Here is a 19,677-nt window from a genome sequence, read left to right on the forward strand (position 1 = left end):
CGCCTCCCCGGGTGGACGAGGACGTAGCACCTCTAGGGCTCGGTGCTCAACTGCTGCAAAGTAAGACCTGTGGCTCGAGTCGATAACTGGGTCTAGCAAGGAGTCCATCTCCATACCTGCATTCAAAAATATATGAGAACACATAGGTACATATATGTTTCATACAAACTGGACGCGTAATATTTATACATTACAGATAGGTTTGATACAAACTCCACGCACGATTACTATATATTACAGATAGGTTCGATACAAACTCCACGCACGATATTTATACATTACAGATATGTTCCATACAAACTGGACGCACGATTACTACATATTACAAATATGTTCGATACAATTGTGGATCATGACACCGAATGCCTTCCACGAGCAATTCTCGCCGATGGTCGTCTGAACGTAGGAGGTGCTCCATCTCTGGGATTTCCAAAGGACCGATGTCAGCAGCATCGTGAACTGTATTCTGAGGACACTTCTTGTAGTTGTGACACAATGCTCCACATTGGCTGCAACGCTTTTGTGCCTTGCTTGCTTCGGACTCGTCCATACCATTCCGAATACGACGTGTCTGACGGCGGCCTTAGCCTTTCTTAGTGGCTGGATCAGGAATAAACATATTATTCTCATTATCCTGAATGAAAGGCCCCACTATTCCAATCCCGTATACCTCATGTCCCCAGGTGGATATAGCTGCTTCCTTGCTGAAGTAAGGTGAAACAAATACTCCTGGCTGCAACCCAGACTCTGCACATGCCGCGATGAGATGCGAGCATGGCAAATGCAATAACTTAGGCTTCATGCAGGTGCAGAAGGTTTTGCCATCTACTGTAATCAAACTCTCCTGTACCACCCTATCTCTACGGATACCACGACCAGTTCTATCCTTGCATAGAACCTCAAATCTATGCTCCATTGTATCTGTCGATATGACGCGGTGCAGTTTGGTCTTTTCAATCTTCTCTTGCATATATTGTGTCACTCTTCTGCAAAACTGAATTTGGGAGTTGCTGATGTTTATGCTTGCAGCCATGTAACGCTCTCTGAAATACTTCATGCACCCATACATGATGAACTCGACAATTCCCACAAGAGGAAAGGCACGACAAGAACACATAACCATATTGAAACACTCTGCATGGTTCGTTGTCTGAATACCATACCGTATTCCGTTGGTATCATAAAGGAATAACTATTTCTCCTTAGGTGCACCTCGAATCCAGTATGAAAATGGCTTCTCAATTGAATCCCTAGCCTCTGCAGCCTGACTCGTGCCTGTTCCTGATGCCCTTACCTTCACTAGCTCTGCAGTCAACTGATCAAACATCTGTCATAATGTATTGAATTTTCTCTGTTGATTTTGGGTGCACAACCTCTTAAACAGATTCTTAAGATCCTTGTTCTTGAAGTGGTCATAGAAGTTTGCACCCATATACCTAATACACCACCTGTTTTGGACATCGGGCCACAATGGAGGCGTTGTCGCAGTTCCACGTTGCAATTTCAGTATTGATTGCAGCAGTCCTGCATGCCTATCACTAATAAGGCACACATCTGGACGTGCAGCAACAACATGAACCTTCACTCGTTCAAGGAAACAATACCAACTGTCTAAGTTCTCATTCTCAACAAATACAAATGCGAGCAGAACTATTTAATTGTTGCAATCTACCCCGATTGCGGTGAGTATCTGACCTTTATACCTTCTAGTTAGAAATGTGCCATCAATGCAGATCACCGGAAGACAACACTGAAATGCTCTAACACAAGCACCTATGCAAAAGAAGGCTCGTTGCATAATTCTTTGCCCCTAGTCACGGCTGGTATGAGGTATGTGTCATAAAAACTTCCAGGATTTCTAGCAGCAACCTGGGATAACATACGAGGTAGGTTATCATATGATGCCTCGTATGTGCCGAACCGCATCTTGAACACCCTTTGTTTAGCCCGCCATGCCTTCAAATAACTAATGGTGTACTGGTAAGTCTGCTCAATGTGTCGAACAATCATTTTTGGCTCATAATTTAGGTTGTCCACAATCAACCCATATATTTGCTTTGCAACAAAGTCGTATGATATATTGCGATGCGAGGGAAGAACTTCTGACAGCAAATAAGTGTGCTCTGTCACAATGGAACATTTCCAGTTCGACTTCCATTTTCTCTTGAATGCATGTACTCGCCATGGACATCCATCATTCACACACTTCACCTCATATTCTTTACTGCCAGACTTTACGACTCTGAATTCTCGTTTCAATGATATTGCCCATAGTCTCACAGCATCTTTTACGGTTTCAATGTTCGGATATGTTGCACCTTGCACTACCTCATTCTCTCTGTACTCCCACTCCTGATTTCGTACGTCTTCTGCGACATGACTGCCAAAACCATGCTCCTTCCACTCTTTTGGCAATGAGTACTGCTCGTCATCAGATGAGCCCTCATATTCTTCCATCTCTATTGTGGTTTGCTCTTCTGCCTCCATCTCGTCCACAATGCTATGTATCCTCTCTCCCTCATCAGCAAGGCCCTGTGGTCCCATGTTTAGGTTCTCTGTCTCTTCTGACTCATCTTGCTCAACATAATTGGTCTCTCTTCGAATACTCGGAGTTGCTTGATCTGCACCATGTTGGATTTCATTTTGTGTGTCTTCTCCCGGATTTGAACAAGAATGGCGAGAGGCCACCCACGCTCTAGAGCTGCTTGCATGTACTTCTGCTAGTCATCAGTGCTGTGTATCATCATCAATTCTCATGAATCACTTTCTACCTCCCAATTAACAAGAGACTGGACGGTGATCACATGTGTCAACGGATCAACACGGAACCCACGGTGCAGCCACTTACATATGGAACCAAAACTCCTTTCCAGAGGTTTATCTATGGTGCTAGATGTGCACTTAAAGGCAGAAAGATCTACTCCATTTGGCTCATACAAAATATTGTAGTCACCATAAAATACTTGAAACTGCATCTTGCTCGACATATTTGTATATCACAGAATACTTATCGACTTATACTCTTTACTTCACTACCTTATTCAATAATCCGTAAAATCTAAGTATGAAATTCAACTACAACGTATAAGTATTCATAACTACGTGATGACACTCAAATTCTATTCTAAATCATAATTAATTTATAAACATGTCTCTAATAGTACTGCAATTGTAATAATAAATGCGTAGTACTAATTTTCTAAACTAATTTACTACTACGTAACTAAAAACTAAAGTATCATTAAACTCCTACTTAAATGGTTCTACTATAGCACTAATTAAATTAAATTACTCTACAATACCGATGGAAAAATATATAAACTAAATGTATTAACCTGCAGACCACAAGTGCTGAATCCGGCAGGGCTTCGCCGCTTCCCTTCTCCTCACCCCTCTCTTTTTTTCCTAAATTTTTGGTGGAATTTTCGGCCTCAAATGAGGAGGGAATGGGAGTCGGAGGCTTATATAGCCGCGGGTACCCCGGTCGCCCGAGGGGGGCGACAGGCCCCCCTGCCGCGCCTGTGGGCGGGGGCCCAGTGGTCGCCCGAGGGGGGGCGACAGGCCCCGTTGCATTGTTTTTCCCAGAGACCTCGTTGCGAATTTGGAAAAAAAATTACACTTAGGGCCTGTCGCCCTATGGGGGCGACCGGGAGTATTTTTGATATTTTCAAAATGGACATATATTTTTAAAATTTTAAATTTTTTTAAATATAAAAAAGAAAAAATGTCCAAAATCTAACCCCATTCGTTATTAGAGATCTTGGTTGGAGAAAAGATAATTCAAGTCCTCTCTGGTCCCACCGTCAGCCTCTCTGGCGTCGGCACCCGAGCCGCCTCCACACGGAACCGAACAGTCTCTCTCTCCCCTCTACCAACCTCCTCCGTGCGCAGTGTCTCTGGACCAGTCCTGGAGTTCCCTCCCCCGTCCTGCCTCCACCGTCTGGACTCCTCGCGTTCGCCGCGGCGTCAACTCGGCTTCCTTCCCGCGGCCTCTCCGCCTCCGCCTCCCAGATCCGGCGCCCATGGCGCGGAACCCGGGCTGCACCGTCTTCATAGGTGAGATCTCCCCTCCCCTCCCCTCCCGCCGCTCCAGGCCCGAGTCGGCCGCCGCGGCGACTCCCGCGGAGTTCCAGCTTCCTTCGAATTCTCCTGCTCCTCGAAATTTCCGGTGATTACGTGCGGGTTTGCGGGGATTAGTGGCCTGACCTTCGCGAGGTCGCTGTCCACGCGCTTATCCCCCTCGCGGACGGGTGGCTGGCGCTTCTCTAGCCCCCGCCCCCAAATTCTGACATTTCGTACTTGCTCCTCTGGTCTGCTAGGTTTGATTCGATTAGTAGATGCTGTTCGCGTTGCCTTCGAGGTTCGGTCTCTGTCTCCCGCGCATGAGCTGGCGCTGTTCGCTAGGGTAATTTCGTGGGTTTCGCCTTGTAATTTGGGGCTCCATCGAATGAAATGGTGGTTTGCTAGGGTAATCTGTTGCTTGGGTTTCGCGCTGACCTCCCCGGTTATTTTATCCGCTAGGTGGTTGCGCGCTTAGGAGTTAGGATCCCTGTATAACAAGAGCTTTGCCCCCCAAACAGGATTTAGATTTTATCTGGCTTAATTGTGTGAGCTTCGTTTGTAATTTGCCGATGGAAACACCGAATGAACTTAGAAATCTCTTACTTGTAAGTAAATGTTTCTTGGTGCGCATCACTGGAAGTTGTCATCAGGGTATTGGAGCGATTCTTTTTTATGCCATCATGTTGCATTTCATTCTTGAGTTGTTGACCGTAGATCTTGAGTTGTAATCAGTAACAATGGCGATCTTAATCCTTGGACCCTTTGAAGGAATATGATATGCCTATTATGTTCTTTGGTTGACTAGCAGCCTAGCAGGTGTTCTCAGCCTGTTTGCTTGTTAGTTGGTTTGTCCTGTCTAGCATCTCTATGAATTCCTTTTTGCGATGCTATGGATAGCTTCATGTCTATATTATGCTATTTTTATCCTGGCATCCTACATGGTTGTTGCCTGTTATGCAGTGCTGTTGCCACTTTACCTATCGGTTACTTTGTTACTCTACATGTTGTTTTTGTTGTCGGACATGATAGCTTACCCTCTTCATTGTATTTTTCTTAAATAGGTAACTTGGATGACAGGGTTCCTGAGAGGGTTCTGTATGAGATTCTTGTTCAGGTAGGTCGAGTTGTAGACCTACACATACCTCGTGACAAGGAAACTAGTCGGCAAAAAGGTTATGCTTTTGCTGAGTATGAATCAGAGGAGATTGCCCAGTATGCTGTTAAGCTATTTTCTGGCCTTGTTCGACTTCATAATAAAACGCTTAGATTTGCGGTGCGTTTCTTTTTGCTCTCCCATTTCATATAAGTTTTTGTAGTATAGCTGAACTGTCGAATGTGATTGTTTTTTCATGGTATATATCTGTTATGCACTGAACATTAACTGTGTATGTGTTGGGCCTCAAACTTTGCCCAACCCAAGTTGAGGTTCTTGCTCTTACTATATTTCTGAATATTAGCAAAAGACGAAGCTCTGAAATTGTTGTATTGTTTGGACAGATCTCTGGGCAAGACAAACCCTCATCAAATGCCAATATGCCTGTAACTCCTAGGTTAAACCCTGTACCAACACCAAAGCCTCCTCATCTTATGAGGTCTAGTGATACTCCCGCATCACAGCAAACAGTAGTGAATGGCAGGATTGCAGGGTATGGTATCTCACCAAGTCATTCATATGACACACATTCTCAAGGTGAGCAATTTCTTTTTTGGCATTTTTGGAATGTGAAACATTTAATGTTGAAATTTGTGTTAAAAGCTTATAATTCCCTTTTTTACCAGCCCCATCAAGTGGGTTACCAAGTGGAGGACTAAGCAATGGTACGTATGAGTACAGTAGACGTGTATTGGGTTCTGTTCTGAATGACGCTAGCCGTCGAGGTACCAGGGAACCAGTTCCATACCCATCCTACTAGCATGTTGAGGTCCAGTGACGGTAACTTGATATGCTGACGGAATAGGCCGCTGAAGCCATTGTCTGTTGTCTCAGCCATCTATAAGGTTATCTCTGTACTCACCATTCCATGCCTGTAAATATGGGTTATGGTGGTAGGGCTATGCTTATCTTTTGGGTTGTTCTGTTATGCTTTACATTGTAGTGAGAGTTGTCGCTGCTGAGGTTAGGTTCCATCTCATGCCCTAGTGATCAAGGTCTTGCCTCCGCGAATGCGATTGTACTTGGACTTACCATGTCTAGTTACATGAATGGGTGGCAAAACTTTGCAATTGCTGTTTACATTGAAAGTCGCTAGCTGTTCCTCGTGTTATAGGAGCGTGTTTGTGTTTAAGATATGAGTATTTGGTGGATTTTGTTTATCACCCCTGTTGAATCTGTATTATGTTGGACATGAGAAGGGGAAATGTTGTTTAAAAGAAAAGAAATCTGCCCTCAAATTATGGTGTTTATTTATATGAATATTTGGTTTATATATGACTTGTTTGCTTGAGCTGTCTGTCCGTGGCAGCAACAGGCTTTCATAAATCCACAACAGGCTTTTGAGTCTTGAGTTATCAGGCCATACCCTTCTCTGTTACATGGCTGCTGTATTTACAAGTTGATCTGTTGTCACTTACAAGTTCAGTAGCATGGATGTTATTACTGCTGGACTTTCACTTCACTTATGAATTTTCTAGCCATTGCATTGTTCCAATGGCACTGCATTCTCTGAGTCACAATCTTGCTGGTGACTCTGCATTGCTGATGAAGATGGGTCAGATGCTGTTCATTTATCATCAAGTTGTATTTGGAAGCTCCATGCCTTTGGTCGTGAGTTCGACCACATGGAATTTGAAAGGAAATCTGTCCCGTTGGAGCTCCAAATTGCAGGCTAGTAGATTTTCTAAGGCTTGAAGAATTCGTGATACTGGAGATCAGCCTATGAGATCAATTTGGATTCAAGTATGGCAGTTGCACAATGCTATGGCATAATGATACTACCTGATGGTGTAACTATACCCCTTGCAACCACCAAGTTCATTTGAACCTTCGTGTCGACCAGCTGCTGGTAGGTCTTTTCCTCAGTAGGGCTGCAGGCTGTCTTTTTGTTCTGCACACTGAAGAAAATTGAACTATCGTTGTGTGAACCAAATTTTGCTTAGGGGCTGCTCTGCTACCTGCAATTTGGAGATTGGTGTCACCGTTCTCCACTACCACGCCCCACGGCCAAGTTTGCTGCCAGTGAGCTGAGACCTTTAACACATTCATTGGCAATGTTGGCGCCGGGCTGCACTTCATTGACTGCATTGAACCTTGGTAATGAATTGGTACACCTTGCCGTGTGCCTGGTATTATTAATCCTCAAAGCTTCCAAATATGCAGAGGATTTTATGTAGTGTGCTTTGTAAGTTATTTATTGCTAACACTGCATTTACCATCAAAATCAGATGTTTGACTGTCTGACTTGCTATGTAAAGTAATTGTAAATTTCACAGTAGTGCGATGTCCCTGGAGGCTTCTTTCTCTGATTATTCTGCCGACTCAGTTTCACCTGCGTCGATTGGGTCCTCTGGAAATGCTCAACCGTTTTTCCAGTTTACTCTGATGCACTGTGTCACCGCAGAAGCACGGCCCATGGAAGAGTACTTGCAAGGCATTCGATCGCGAGACGAACCATCGATCATGACACGGTAATCCTCTCTCCTGAGGGCAACTCATGAGCCCCTGCGGTCTGGTAGTGGTAGCCTTATCGTGGCATCCTAACTAAGCTAGCTCATACTCCCAGCATGAGCTGCCTGAGTTCTCACTAAGTCCTCACGCCAACTGCCTTGCCAACTGAACCGCTTCGCCCTGGGGGGATCGGGACTTCGGGAGGCAGGTAGCCAGCGTGTTCAGCGCGCGGTGATCCGAGAGCCTGCCCCGCCCCCCTCGCTCGGCTTCCGGCAGGTGCTCGGATCCGCCGCGCGCTCACGAGCTCTGAGCTTTATAGAGCACCCGGGAACGTCGCCGCCACAGCCATGGTATGTAGCGCGCGACTGGAGTCGGCCTGAGATTCCGAGCGTTCCTGTGCGTTTCTCATACTGCTCGTGCCGGCGTTGCAGGCGCTGACCGAGAGGCAGCCGCAGCCGGAGAAGGAGAAGGCGACGCTGCGGGCGAGGCCGATGTCGGGGAAGGCCGTTGTCATGCTGTGCGCCACCAGCTTCTTCGTCGGGCTGCTGCTCAGCGGCCGTACGGGGCTTCTGACCCCGCCGTCGAGCGACCCCTCCGGTCACGGCTCCAGGATCCGTCTCTTCGAGGACGACTGCGACCAAAGCAGGCGTGTAAGTCTGTAAGCTCGCGATGAACGCTCATATATAGTATCGTAAAATTCTTTTTTTCTGGGCGCCCAACCATATGCACCATATGCTGCGCATGAAATGATTTAGTTTTTGCCCCCCTTTCAGAAGCTGGAGGGCAAACCGGACGACATCATGAAGGAGGTGTCAAGAACGCACCAGGCGATCCAGTGAGTCGTCCAGTATAGCCTTATTTCCTCACCTGAAATCAACGTTCCGGCCGTGCGTTGGGATGGGTCTTGACCACCGTCCATACGTGCACCGCCGCGTGCGTACGTACATGCCCATTGCCCAGGTCCCTGGACAAGTCGGTCTCGTCGCTGGAGATGGAGCTGGCCGTGGAGCGCGCCAGGCGGAACGGCGGGCTGGGCTTGGCGGCGCCGTCGCGGGGCCTCCCGAAGGCGTTCGCGGTGGTCGGCATCAACACGGCCTTCAGCAGCAAGCGGCGTCGCGACGCGCTGCGGGACACCTGGGTGCCCCGGGGCGGCGCGCTGCGGCGGCTGGAGAAGGACAGGGGCGTCGTGGTCCGTTTCGTGATCGGGCGCAGAGCGACGCCCGGCGGCGCGCTGGACCGCGCCGTCGACGCGGAGGCCGCGGCCACGGGGGACTTCCTGCGGCTGGCGGACCACGTGGAGGGCTACCACGAGCTGTCCGCCAAGACGCGGGCCTACTTCGCCGCCGCCGTCGCCGCCTGGGACGCCGACTTCTACGTCAAGGTCGACGACGACGTGCACGTCAACCTGGGGATGCTGGCGGCCAGGCTCGCCGCGCACCGGGCCAGGCCCAGGGTCTACGTCGGCTGCATGAAGTCCGGCCCCGTCCTCTCGCAGAAGTAATTAAGCCATGATGTCCTTCTTGATTGGCTCCGATCAAGCATCGTGATTGTTCCGACGAAAAAACAAAATGGACGCCGCATGCAGGGGCGTGAAGTACCACGAGCCGGAGTACTGGAAGTTCGGCGACGAGGGGAACAAGTACTTCCGCCACGCCACGGGCCAGATCTACGCCATCTCCAGGGACCTCGCCTCCTACATCTCCATCAACCAGTAAGTTAGGCGTCTCCATCATAACTCATAGTATCTATGTGTCAGCGGCGTCGTCCCGGCCGTTTGGCGCGTGCCGACGGCGACGGCGACGGCGACCGACCATGTGCTGACGCGCGGCGAGAACGACGACGCGCAGGCCGATCCTGCACCGGTTCGCGAACGAGGACGTGTCGCTCGGCGCCTGGCTCCTCGGGCTGGAGGTCGAGCACGTCGACGACCGCAGCCTCTGCTGCGCCACGCCGCCAGGTGCACAGTAGCTTCTTGGCCACCTGATCTCGCCACGGCTGCTGAGCCCATGCACGCGGCGGCCGGGTGTGGCGCTGCTTGTTTTTGGCGCTCTTGATCGATGCTCACACTCGTGCAGACTGCGAGTGGAAGAAGCAGGCCGGGAACGTGTGCGCGGCGTCCTTCGACTGGTCGTGCAGCGGCATCTGCAAGTCGGCGGAGAGGATGAGGGCCATCCACAGCGCCTGCGGCGAGGGCGACGGCGCCGTCTGGAGCGCCGCCGCCGCCGTCTGATCCCGTCCCCGATGGACGATGGTCCTGCTCCACCAACTGTGCATGATGAGCACCAGCTACACCCTTTTTGGAAAGTCTTTCTTCTTTTTGTTCAGTCCATCTAGAATTTTCTGGAACTCCCGGGCGGAGGAAGCCATGGGGCGCTGTCTGAGAATTCAGGATCGCGTACGGTACGGTCTCATCATGTGCTAGGCAACAGACACAGGTGGTGGTTGCATCATGTTGCCTGCATGTGCTTGTGGAATCGATCGCAGGATCGTGTGCTGTTTAGCCTTTCAACATTGCAAGGGTACGAGCTCAATCGCACTCGATCTGGTAGGCGATTGCCTGCCTGTTGGTCCTGCCAGCCAATCGAATCGTGAAGTTTTTTCCTTCCCTTTCCAGGAATGGTGACCGTATCAAATGCCGAAGAGGCTGTACCAAATGGTCAATGTCTATAGCCTATAGGATTTGCCATCTCTTCAGGTCCCTCGCGGTCACGGATCACCCTACTTTTCTCCCACCGACTAGACGGCATATAACATTCCCGCTGGACAATGTTCATGGAAACCCGCCCGGATCAGTCTTCTGACCGGATATGTGAACAGTGAGGCCACGTCATCGCTTGAATTGCTTGACTGCCCCTTCGCCCGGTGCTCATGGCACGCTGTGTATCCACTACTATATTTTCACGGTGTCCACAAACGCAATCAACAAGTGTAGTGCGTTATGGTCAAACAATGCTCTTTTATTTACCGTAAATTAATTTACTGTTTGATTCAAGTTTTCAGCTCAGCATGATTGTGCTCGCATTTACGGAACACAGTGCGGAAATTGTTCTTTTACGAAGCGAAAGTGCGAGGTGTTGCAGTGTGTATTGAAATAATAATAATAATAATAAAAGAGCTGTTATGTACACTAGACGTTTCAGACAACAAAATCAAGCTAAAAACAGCTACCTTTTCCCATGTAAATGTCTGAGCGTAGCTGACTTGAGTGAGTATGAGCTGGAAAACAAAGGATGGCATTGCCTTTTTGTAAACCTGAATTTGCAAAGCATGGTGAATCGAGGATCCAGCACTTGTTTGGCATTTATTTTTGCCAATCTGTAGCATCTCCTCCCATCGCAGTAGGGCGGAGCACCTCTGAATGCCATTGTCAATCTGTTTCCCGCTGTCATGACTCGGAAAATGGGCTGTTTGAATCGATGCTCTGATTATCCAGGCCGTAGTTTGACGCGGCCTACTACAATTTTGGTCCATGAATGGTTTCACCCTGAGATCCTGGATTTTAGCTACAGCAATGTTGTTTTGAACCGTGCATCCAAATTTGAACCGTGCAAGGCAAGATCTGGTGTCTCCGTGTCAGGCTGTCAGCACTCAGCAGTGGGGATCAGCTGAGTCACAGGTCTCTGAATGCACATGGACACAATCGCAACAGTTAAAACAAGGCCGCGTGCATCCATATCCGACCGTCTATTTACATCTCTCAACTTCATCGTACCACTCATTTCACTGCCCCTCGTACTGATGCAAAAAAGGATAAATCGTTACAGCTCATCAGCCTCCCTCCGGGCTCCGGCGAACGGCCGGCCGGGTCAGTCCCACACGATCGCAGACTTGACCATCTCGCTGTGCGGCGCCAGTCCTCCCCTCGAGACCGGCCGGGAAGGAGGCGCCGCCATTGGCGCCAGGTAGTTGCCCACCCTGACGTACCCGCCGCGCGCGTCGTACCGCCCGGCATGGTGCGGCGCGGCCGCCGGCGCCGGCGTGTACTGGTGCTGGTACTGGTGGAAGCTGTTCGAATGCAGCAGGAGGCGGCCCGCGCCGCCGGCGTGGCTCGGCGAGCCGCCCACGTAGCCCGGCACGCCGCCGCCGTCCGCCGCGTGCTGCTGCAGGTGCTGCGCCGCCGCGTCCAGGGCGCCGAGGTTCGGCGTGCTCCGCACGCGCTGCATCCCGAGGCCGAGGACGGCGTTGGCGCGCGGCGAGTTGCCCGCGGAGACGGCGCCGTGCGGCTGGGCCGGGAACGGCGGGCTCCCGTCCGGCGAGACGGGCACGGTGGCCACGTAGCGCTCCGCCTGGAAGTGGTGGTGCGGGTGCTGCTGCTGGTGGTGGTGGAGGTGCTGCGGGTGGAGGCGCGACAGGCCGGCGTGGCGGGCAGGCGCGGCGGCCGACAGGAGCGGCGCGGCGGGCTGCGGCGCGAAGACGTAGACGCGGAAGCGCGGGGACGCGGTCGGCGACCGCTTGGCCTCGAGGCGGTCGTACTCCTCCAGCATGTGGACCAGGTCCTGGTCGCAGGTGACGGAGACGAGCACGTCGAGGTCCTCGGCGAGGGAGAGGAGCTGGTACTTGATCGCGGCCACTTCCGTCTTGAACATCTCCTCGACCTTCTTCTTCATCTCTGAAAGAAAGAATTGAGGATCTGAGCGCCGACGACATCAATTGAGGTATCAACGCGCAGGGATGGGGAACGCACCGCGGAAGGGGATGGATCGGGGCACGGGGAGGACGCGGGTTTCCCCGCCGACGTACTTGAGGACGCCGTCGTGCGGGCGGGGCACGATGCGGCCGCCGAAGCTGCAGAGGATCTTGATGCGGCCCCCGCGTGGGCCCCTGCCGCCGCAGGCGCAGGTCGGCGAGAGATGCTCGTCGTCCGTGGTGGTGCCCTCGGACTCCGTCGTCGTCGCCGTCGGCGGCGCGCCCACCGCGTCTTCTACCTCCGCCATGGTCCGGCTCCACTCAACCCTCGCTCGACGGGGGCAAGCGGAAGCAGAGCACGCGAGGAGGAAGATCGCCGAGTAACGGAGACCTGCGCAAGAAACCGCCGCACGCTTCATCAGCCTGCCTGCCCCCAAACCACCCTCGAGAACGAATCCTAAAAGCAAACACGATTGGTGGAGTAACTCAGAGCACCCAACAACACGAAAGATTCAACTTTTTTTTCCTGACTGATGAAAATAATGAACCCACATCTTGGGAACAGGCCCGCCTGACCAAGCGAATGCGAGACGAACGAACGCCACCAGAACGGCGAGAGAGGGAGGGAAGCAAATCTTTCTCCGCGACTAGGGAAAAGAGGATTCCGAAAGCAACAACCACTTCGCCGTCAAGCGTGCGGACACGAAAACGCCCCACGAATTCAAGAGCAAGAGGGGTGGTGACTGGTGAGCGATCAGCCGCGCCCGTCAAGTCAGTTGGGCGACATGCCATGAGATGCCAGCCTTGCAAGTTATGGCCTCCGCCGCCGGCATTATCCCCAGAACAAACTAGCGGGAAAAAAAAAGTTCCATTTTTTTATTCTCGAGGGAAAGGAATCGGAACGCGCCGGACCAGCCAACCTGCTAGTGCTATCGGATGACGGATGGGATGGAGGCGATAAACCGCCTGGCTGACAATGACCTAGAAGATTCGGGCAAATCCGGATGAGCAGCCGGACGCATCGGCAGATCGGAGGAACGAGCGAAGCAAATCGAATTGGGGGTGGGGAAGAAGCATCAGCAGCGAGCGAGGAAGGAGAGCAAGACTGACTCACCGAAGGGAACAGGAGGGACGGCGGACTCGGACCCGGCCGGCCGGCGGCGAGGCGGCGACGCGGGCGGCGGGCGAGCAGCCACCGGATCGAACTGATCGGCAGCGACGAAAGGGGGAAGAAGGCGAGCGACCCCCGGGGAAACCTAGCAGAACTAGTTTATTCGTCCGGGGCCGATCGATCCTCCACCCCGGGCCGACTGATCAACCGTCGCCTCCCCGGCGGGCGTGGCCGGATTTAGGGAGGACCCTGGCGGGGGCTGCTCCTGGGTTCGTGGACCAGCCCGCTCAGCCCGCTCAGCCCGCCTATTTAAGGATGGATCCGGATGCCTAAACATCTGAATTATTCGTATTAAATGTAAATATGTATATCTGTATCTGTATTCGAATTTAATATGGATGCATCCGAATTCGATTTTAAGAATTTTTCTCTATCCGATTCTATATTTGTATTCGAAGAATATCCGATCACATCCGTATCCGCAAAGAAAAGTGACTAGTGAGACAATCTTAAACTTATCTTTATACCTATTACTTAATGATGTATACTATTTAAATTATTTAGAAGGCTAGATAACTAATAATATATTTATTAAAATTAGTAATGATATAACAATTAACTTTAACTATTTAATATATTTATTTCATGATTAAAATTATTTAATACGAGTCAAATTAATTGTTTATTTAATGATAAAATCTTTTTTATATCTTAATTATTAAGTATTTAAATATTTATTTATTTTACATTTATAATTAGTATTATATAATTAATATAAAAGCTATGCATAGATAATTATATTCTTTTTTTATTAGCTATCTCCTAATCCTTTACTCCTTATTTGTATAATGATTTTGATCTACTATAAAATTGTTGACAAAATAAATTGATACTCATGATAGCTCTATTTTCAAATCGAGAAGGTATCTGGATCGTATCCGAATTCGAACTATCCATTTTGTATTCGTATCTGATGAGATCCGCATTCGTATTCATATCCGGATTAAAATGTAGTAAAAAGTGACATCCGGGTCGGATCCTATCCGAATCCATCCTTACGCATATTCTCGGGGGTGTGGTGGGGCGGGCGCTCTTGCGGGCGTGAGCCTTAGGGCCTGTTTGGTTCGTTGCTTAGCGGAGCCAGGCTCGCACGGAGTCAGCCAGGCCAGCTTTGCCCAGACCGTGTGCATGCGACAACACCTTGTTTGGTTACCTGAGTCATTTCAGCCAGGCCAGTAGCAGCTGTTGTTTGGTTCATCGCGTCCATGTATCTCTATCTCACGAACCGTGCAAGGATTCAGGCTCACTTGCACCAAGTGAGACAGGCCCGGTAGATACAGCCGATTTCTGCGTTTCTGCAGAGCCTGGCTACGAGGGGAATCTTGCACGCGCGGAGCTAGGTCCGACAGACACGCAAACCAAACAAACATCTGCTCTTGCACGCGTAGAGCTTGGCTGAGTGCTGATGTAGGCAACCAAACAGGCCCTTAGTCTCTCCTCCCTCGGTCCCTCCCCTCCGCGGCGCGGACGCGGAGGACTGCCTGGCGGACACTCGCTCGCAGCCGCCCGCGAGCCGGGTTGTAAAATAAGGAGGCGGCGCACCCGCCTGGCCGCGGGCGGGGCGGACGCGCCCGGTCGGTCGGGGTGCCGCGAATATTCGCGGGTAGGCGGCTCGCTTGGTGGGGTTGCGTCTCGTCTCGTCTTCCGCTTGGGATTGACTGCTACTAGTTCAGTCTGGGCGTGGCGCGACGGCTGTGACTCCGCTCGCCCGGAGCGCACGCTTGGGGGCAACGGCAAATCGTTGGGTGCAGCCATCGCGTAGATTTATTTGTACTAGAGCCTTGATTAGCTTGATTAGATATTTACATGTAAACCCGGTAAACGCAAAAAAAAACATCACATCGAATATTGGGACACATGCATGGAGTACTGAATGAAATATATTTACAAATTTTTTTGCATGAAAGAGTTGTAAATCGCGAGATGAATCTAATGAGCCTACTTAATTTATGATTTGCAACAGTGATGCTACAATAACAATCCGCTAATTATGGATTAATCATAGATTAATTAGCATCATTAGATTCGTCTCGCGATTTACAACCCATCTATACAAAAAATTTTGTAAATAGACTTCATTTAGTACTTTAAATTAGCAATTAGCAAGATTACAAAATAAAATTTTTACATGTAAAAAACTAAACACGGCCTAATACTAGTTTTTTTTCCGCGCCGCGTTTTGTTCGGGGGTGCCCTCGGCGGCCGTGAGTTGAACGTGTCCACGTCCTGGGGAGGAGGGCGCTGACGCCGCATCGGTGCGCATCCGGGCGCGTGCCGTGTGCTTGGCGACGGTGGTCGGCTGGTCTGGTCGGCACAACGGCACCCGCGCGGAAGTCATCAACAGCCGTTTGTTCCAAGGCACTTGACGGCGACACTCTCTGGTCCGGTCCGGCCGCCAGCCCGCGTCCCCGGCCGTTTGCCATCGTCAACGATGGCCCCGGCAGGGCCAGCAGTCTTAAAATAAAATGAAAAATCAGAGTAACAATAAATCACAGGTCTTTTTGTCTCACGTAGTAGTATTTGCCTAGGGCCAGCTGCTGAAACGTTTGCATCTGCGGGTGGAGTTCGTTTGCAGGACAAATCCAAGCGATGTTTATGTACGTGTATATTATATATGTTAATATTTTTTATGAGACGGGTGTTAATATTTTTTTTTGAATATGCAGGAGAGTGCCGAATCATCTATCTATATATTATTTTAAAATAATAGTGTTAAAAGAAGCCGCCACGATCACCAAGAGGACCCAGAGATTTCCACGTTAATTTAAAAAAGAGAAGGATTTGCACCGTTGGATTTTATGAAGATCTGATGGTCTAAAAAACTCAAGAGTCCATATCAAATATAATTAATAAATAGCTAATTTTGGAATTTAAAAATAAGGAAATTAGAATATGATGGAAGAGTCCATGCCCAATGCAATTACTAAATAGTTAAATTCGAAATTAAAAAATTAAGGAAATTAATAATCAGCCAAATAGTCCATTTCAAATATAATTAGTAAATAGATAATTTCGGAATTTAAAAATAATGAAATTATAACATGACCGAAGAGTTCATGATCAATACAATTACTAAATAGTTAAATTCAGAATTAAAAAATAAGGTAATTAATAGTTGGCCAAAGAGTCTATATCAAATATAATCAATAAATAGCTAATTTCAGAATTTAAAAATAACAAAATTATAACAGGATAAGATGTGAGGAGAGGGAGCGAGATTGTCGGGTTGAGTTGGTGGAGTTCACCGCATCCGAGCTGATCATATGCGCCGGTCGATGTTCTGTGATAAATGTACTATGTCAATACCAAACTGACATGCTAGAACAAGAGATGCCCACGACTGCTGCACCATATATGGTGCTTGATTGGTGGTGATAGCACTCATGCTCAGATATTGGTGACATGTCTTTTGTTTTGATCATCGTTGTCGGCGTCCGGACCTCGCGGTATAGCACCAACTAGTAATAATGTTGCGTGTCCCAGTCTTTAGATGGTTGATGCAAGAGAAAACACAATGACACCGAATTTATCCTGGTTCTGGCCGACGAGGCCGTACGTCCAGCAGCGAGGGAGGCACTGTATTATCTTGCTCCGGGTGCTTGCAGTAGGGGGTATAAGCTTGAGCGAGAGAGGGAGAGAAGCTCCCAAGTCCCTGGTCGTAGGGGTGTTGGTGATTGAGGCGAGTGCCAATATCGGGTGAAGTGAGTGCGAGCGTGTGTGAACCTGTCCTGCTCGTGTGCTCCTCCCCCCTTTTATAGACTCAAGGAGGGAGGGATTACATGCGTGCGTAATTTCCGGGGCCATCCCTTTCTCCCCGAATCGGGGGGAGAACAGTAGGTTGTTCCTGTCGCTGAGCGCTGTGGTGCATGGCGCTGGGCACGATCATCGTCGTCCTTGTGAATCCTTCGACTGTGCCCGGGACGCGTCCGCGTCCTGTTGTGCCAGTAGAAGCCGTGGCGGTTGTTGTAGAGGTATGCGGTGCACCGCGTCAGATCAGGTGGGGCCTCAAGGGTGCTGCGGTCTTGCCCCGGTCAAGGGCCGTACCGCGTCCGAGGGTCGTCACCCATGCCTGCCGAGGGTCCTGCGGAGGGGAGAGTACAGGGGGTAGGCGGCACAGTGGCGGGGCGGTATCAGGCAAGTCCGCACAGTGCTCCGCACTGTGCCGGAAATAATAGCATAGTGACCGGGGCAGGCTGACGGGACGCCGGTCATGTCCGCTGTGTTGCGTGATGGCCGACGCCAGCTGACGCCGCCTGACTCCGTCTGACTCACGCCCATGTCGTGGGGTGGTTGGTGAATAAATGCGTCCCGTCCCGTCGAGTGGTTGGGCCACTGCCATAGTCTGTCGAGGGGGGTCTCGAGCGAGGCAGAACTTCCCCTCGCGCCGAGGCCTCGCGGAGGGCTCAGCTAAGGGGGTCTCGAGTGAGGCGGAGATCGCCTGCACTTCGAGGGGCCTCGGCGGGGAGCCCTCGAGCGAGGCGGAGATTGGCTCCACGACTGGCGAGGCCTCGGAAGGGCTGTTCCGTAGTGCTGGGCCGTGGGCCTAGTGAGTACTTGGGCTTCCCGTACCTGAAGAGGATTTGGGCCAAGTGTTTTGGTTGTGTTTTAGGGGGCGTTTCAGCCCATGATTAGGGTGCCCATAATTATAGTACCCAACAGTAGCCCCCGAGCCTCTGGGCGAGTCGGGGACTCGGTCAGAGGGTCAGTTCGGTGGTTTTCACTTTTTAACATGACCGATTGGCGCGATCTTTTCCACTGTGCAGGCGAGCGCACCCGGTGAGTGCAGCCCCCGAGCCTGTGCGTGATTGGACGGCTCGCGTAGAGGGGCAATGCGCTCTCCGAGTGAGCATTCCGGGGCGTGCGCGTTCTTGTCCTTTCTTTGGTGGCGGGACTTACCAGCGTGTCGGGCGAGCCAGAGCCATGATGGCTCCTGCTGCTCTGCGGCTGGTGCTGACACCACGCTGCTCGGTGCCCAGGGGCCCGGCCTCTCCCCGCCAGGTCGCGTCGCGACCCGCTGGTCGAGGACAGCGGGCAGTGCTGACACTGCGCCACTCGGCGCTCAGGCGGCTCAGCCTTGCCCGTTGGGTCGCATCGTGACGCGTCGACCGAGGGCATCTCACGCTTGTTGGGTGTCGAGCCTTCACAGGCGTTCCAAGCTATGTGCCTGCTACAGGTCAAGCTCGGTGCTCTTCCCGGTCTATAAATAGGGGTCTTAGGACTCCCTTTCTTCTCTAGTTCTCGTTGCCCTTGCTTCTAGCTTTCCTTTAGCTTGTAATGTCTCTGTCCGTTTTCCACAGCCAACCCCCAGATCGGGCGGTCCGGTTTCGTTAGGTCCTGATGCTAGAAGAATGCTTGCGAGAGGCGGGCGATATCCTAAGAAGACGTCCTTACCATCTCTTAGCTTCAGTGGAATCAGCAGAAGAACATCGAGCCCGTGAGAGTCTGCTTCTGCGATGTCCCCCAGCCTGAAGGGGTGGCGAGGTGTCCCGGGCATGTCGTCGGCGTGGGCTTTAGTGCTAGTCTTCGCGTCATCCCGGTCGGCGACAAGGTTGCTTTCGGAGAGGTGGTGCCAAGGGTGCTGTCCGCCAGCTTGACCCCCCGCGTGGTCTTCGGTGGAGGAGAAGCTAGAAGAAAGCTTGTGAGAAGGGCATCCCTTCGGACCTGTACGGTCTGTAGATTGCTTCTCGTGCTTTCCTCGTAACCCGGCCAAAACGTCAGCCAAGGACTCGGTGTCCTTCGTTGGTGGTCGCTCCTCCCCAAGACAGGAAAGATTGCCACTCAGGTGGCAACGCGTTTGTACCTTCTAACGGCTTTGAGCCGATAACCCTTTGTAATCTTGGTTTGCAAAAGGCAATGAAGTTTCGGTTCTTTGGTGCGGTTTGCCCTTTGCATGATACTTAAGAGTGTTGTTCCTGAGATTTGTGAAGTTTCTCCGTGGGGGCGCGTCAGCGCACCCGCAGGTGTAGCTCCCGAGGCCTTGGAGGAGTGGCTGTGAACCTTATGTTTGTATGATTTATGGGGAGATTTGGCCACTCTGCGTTCGTTTTAGCCGGCCTCGGCATTATTTCAGCCGGCTTCAGCATTCCTTTCAGCTCATAAGGTGACCCCCACCCTCTCAGATCCAAACCAAACGGCTCATCAAGCATGCAAGGGGGCATGTCTGACACGTAGGACTTCATCACCGGGTGGTAGCCGGTTCATTCGAGGGTGCGGC

General features: G+C 50.9%; 2 protein-coding genes across 4 annotated transcripts; one reads left to right on the forward strand and one right to left on the reverse strand.

Annotated features, from left to right (window-relative positions):
• The first annotated feature begins 3,833 nt into the window (after positions 1–3,833).
• On the forward strand, positions 3,834–10,116 carry LOC120698613 (probable beta-1,3-galactosyltransferase 8). Its single transcript, XM_039982304.1, has 11 exons — positions 3,834–4,056; positions 5,124–5,752; positions 5,842–7,064; positions 7,159–7,686; positions 7,782–8,016; positions 8,098–8,316; positions 8,440–8,501; positions 8,627–9,163; positions 9,252–9,377; positions 9,514–9,623; positions 9,742–10,116. Exons 5-11 carry the CDS (start codon positions 8,014–8,016, stop codon positions 9,894–9,896), a joined length of 1,212 nt encoding a protein of 403 aa, XP_039838238.1. The 5' UTR covers positions 3,834–4,056; positions 5,124–5,752; positions 5,842–7,064; positions 7,159–7,686; positions 7,782–8,013; the 3' UTR covers positions 9,897–10,116.
• A 1,193-nt stretch (positions 10,117–11,309) lies between these two features.
• LOC120698614 lies at positions 11,310–13,691 on the reverse strand. Of its 3 annotated transcripts, none has more exons than XM_039982306.1 (3): positions 13,407–13,691; positions 12,351–12,683; positions 11,310–12,275 (listed from the first exon to the last, which is right to left on the reverse strand). In XM_039982306.1, the coding sequence occupies exons 2-3, from the start codon at positions 12,598–12,600 to the stop codon at positions 11,473–11,475; spliced, it is 1,053 nt and encodes a 350-aa protein (XP_039838240.1). In that variant the 5' UTR covers positions 12,601–12,683; positions 13,407–13,691; the 3' UTR covers positions 11,310–11,472. The 3 variants fall into 3 exon arrangements, with proteins under 3 accessions (XP_039838240.1, XP_039838241.1, XP_039838239.1); XM_039982307.1 differs by lacking the exon at positions 13,407–13,691 and adding an exon at positions 12,845–13,373; XM_039982305.1 differs by lacking the exon at positions 13,407–13,691 and having other exon boundaries at positions 12,351–13,374.
• Between the last annotated feature and the right edge of the window lie 5,986 nt (positions 13,692–19,677).

This window comes from Panicum virgatum, chromosome 3K (assembly GCF_016808335.1).
Source record: "Panicum virgatum strain AP13 chromosome 3K, P.virgatum_v5, whole genome shotgun sequence".
NCBI classification, from domain to species: Eukaryota; Viridiplantae; Streptophyta; class Magnoliopsida; order Poales; family Poaceae; genus Panicum; species Panicum virgatum.

What these genes read in the sequence shown, in the direction of transcription:
- LOC120698613 (XM_039982304.1), top strand. An exon ending in ACTGCGACCAAAGCAGGCGT is followed by an intron (nt 8,317 to 8,439) that starts GTAAGTCTGTAA and finishes CCCCCCTTTCAG; the next exon opens with AAGCTGGAGGGCAAACCGGA. An exon ending in TCCTACATCTCCATCAACCA is followed by an intron (nt 9,378 to 9,513) that starts GTAAGTTAGGCG and finishes GACGACGCGCAG; the next exon opens with GCCGATCCTGCACCGGTTCG.
- LOC120698614 (XM_039982305.1), bottom strand. Translation starts at nt 12,711, where the DNA reads ATGAAGCGTGCGGCGGTTTCTTGCGCAGGTCTCCGTTACTCGGCGATC. An exon ending in CCGATCCATCCCCTTCCGCG is followed by an intron (nt 12,276 to 12,350) that starts GTGCGTTCCCCA and finishes TCTTTCTTTCAG; the next exon opens with AGATGAAGAAGAAGGTCGAG.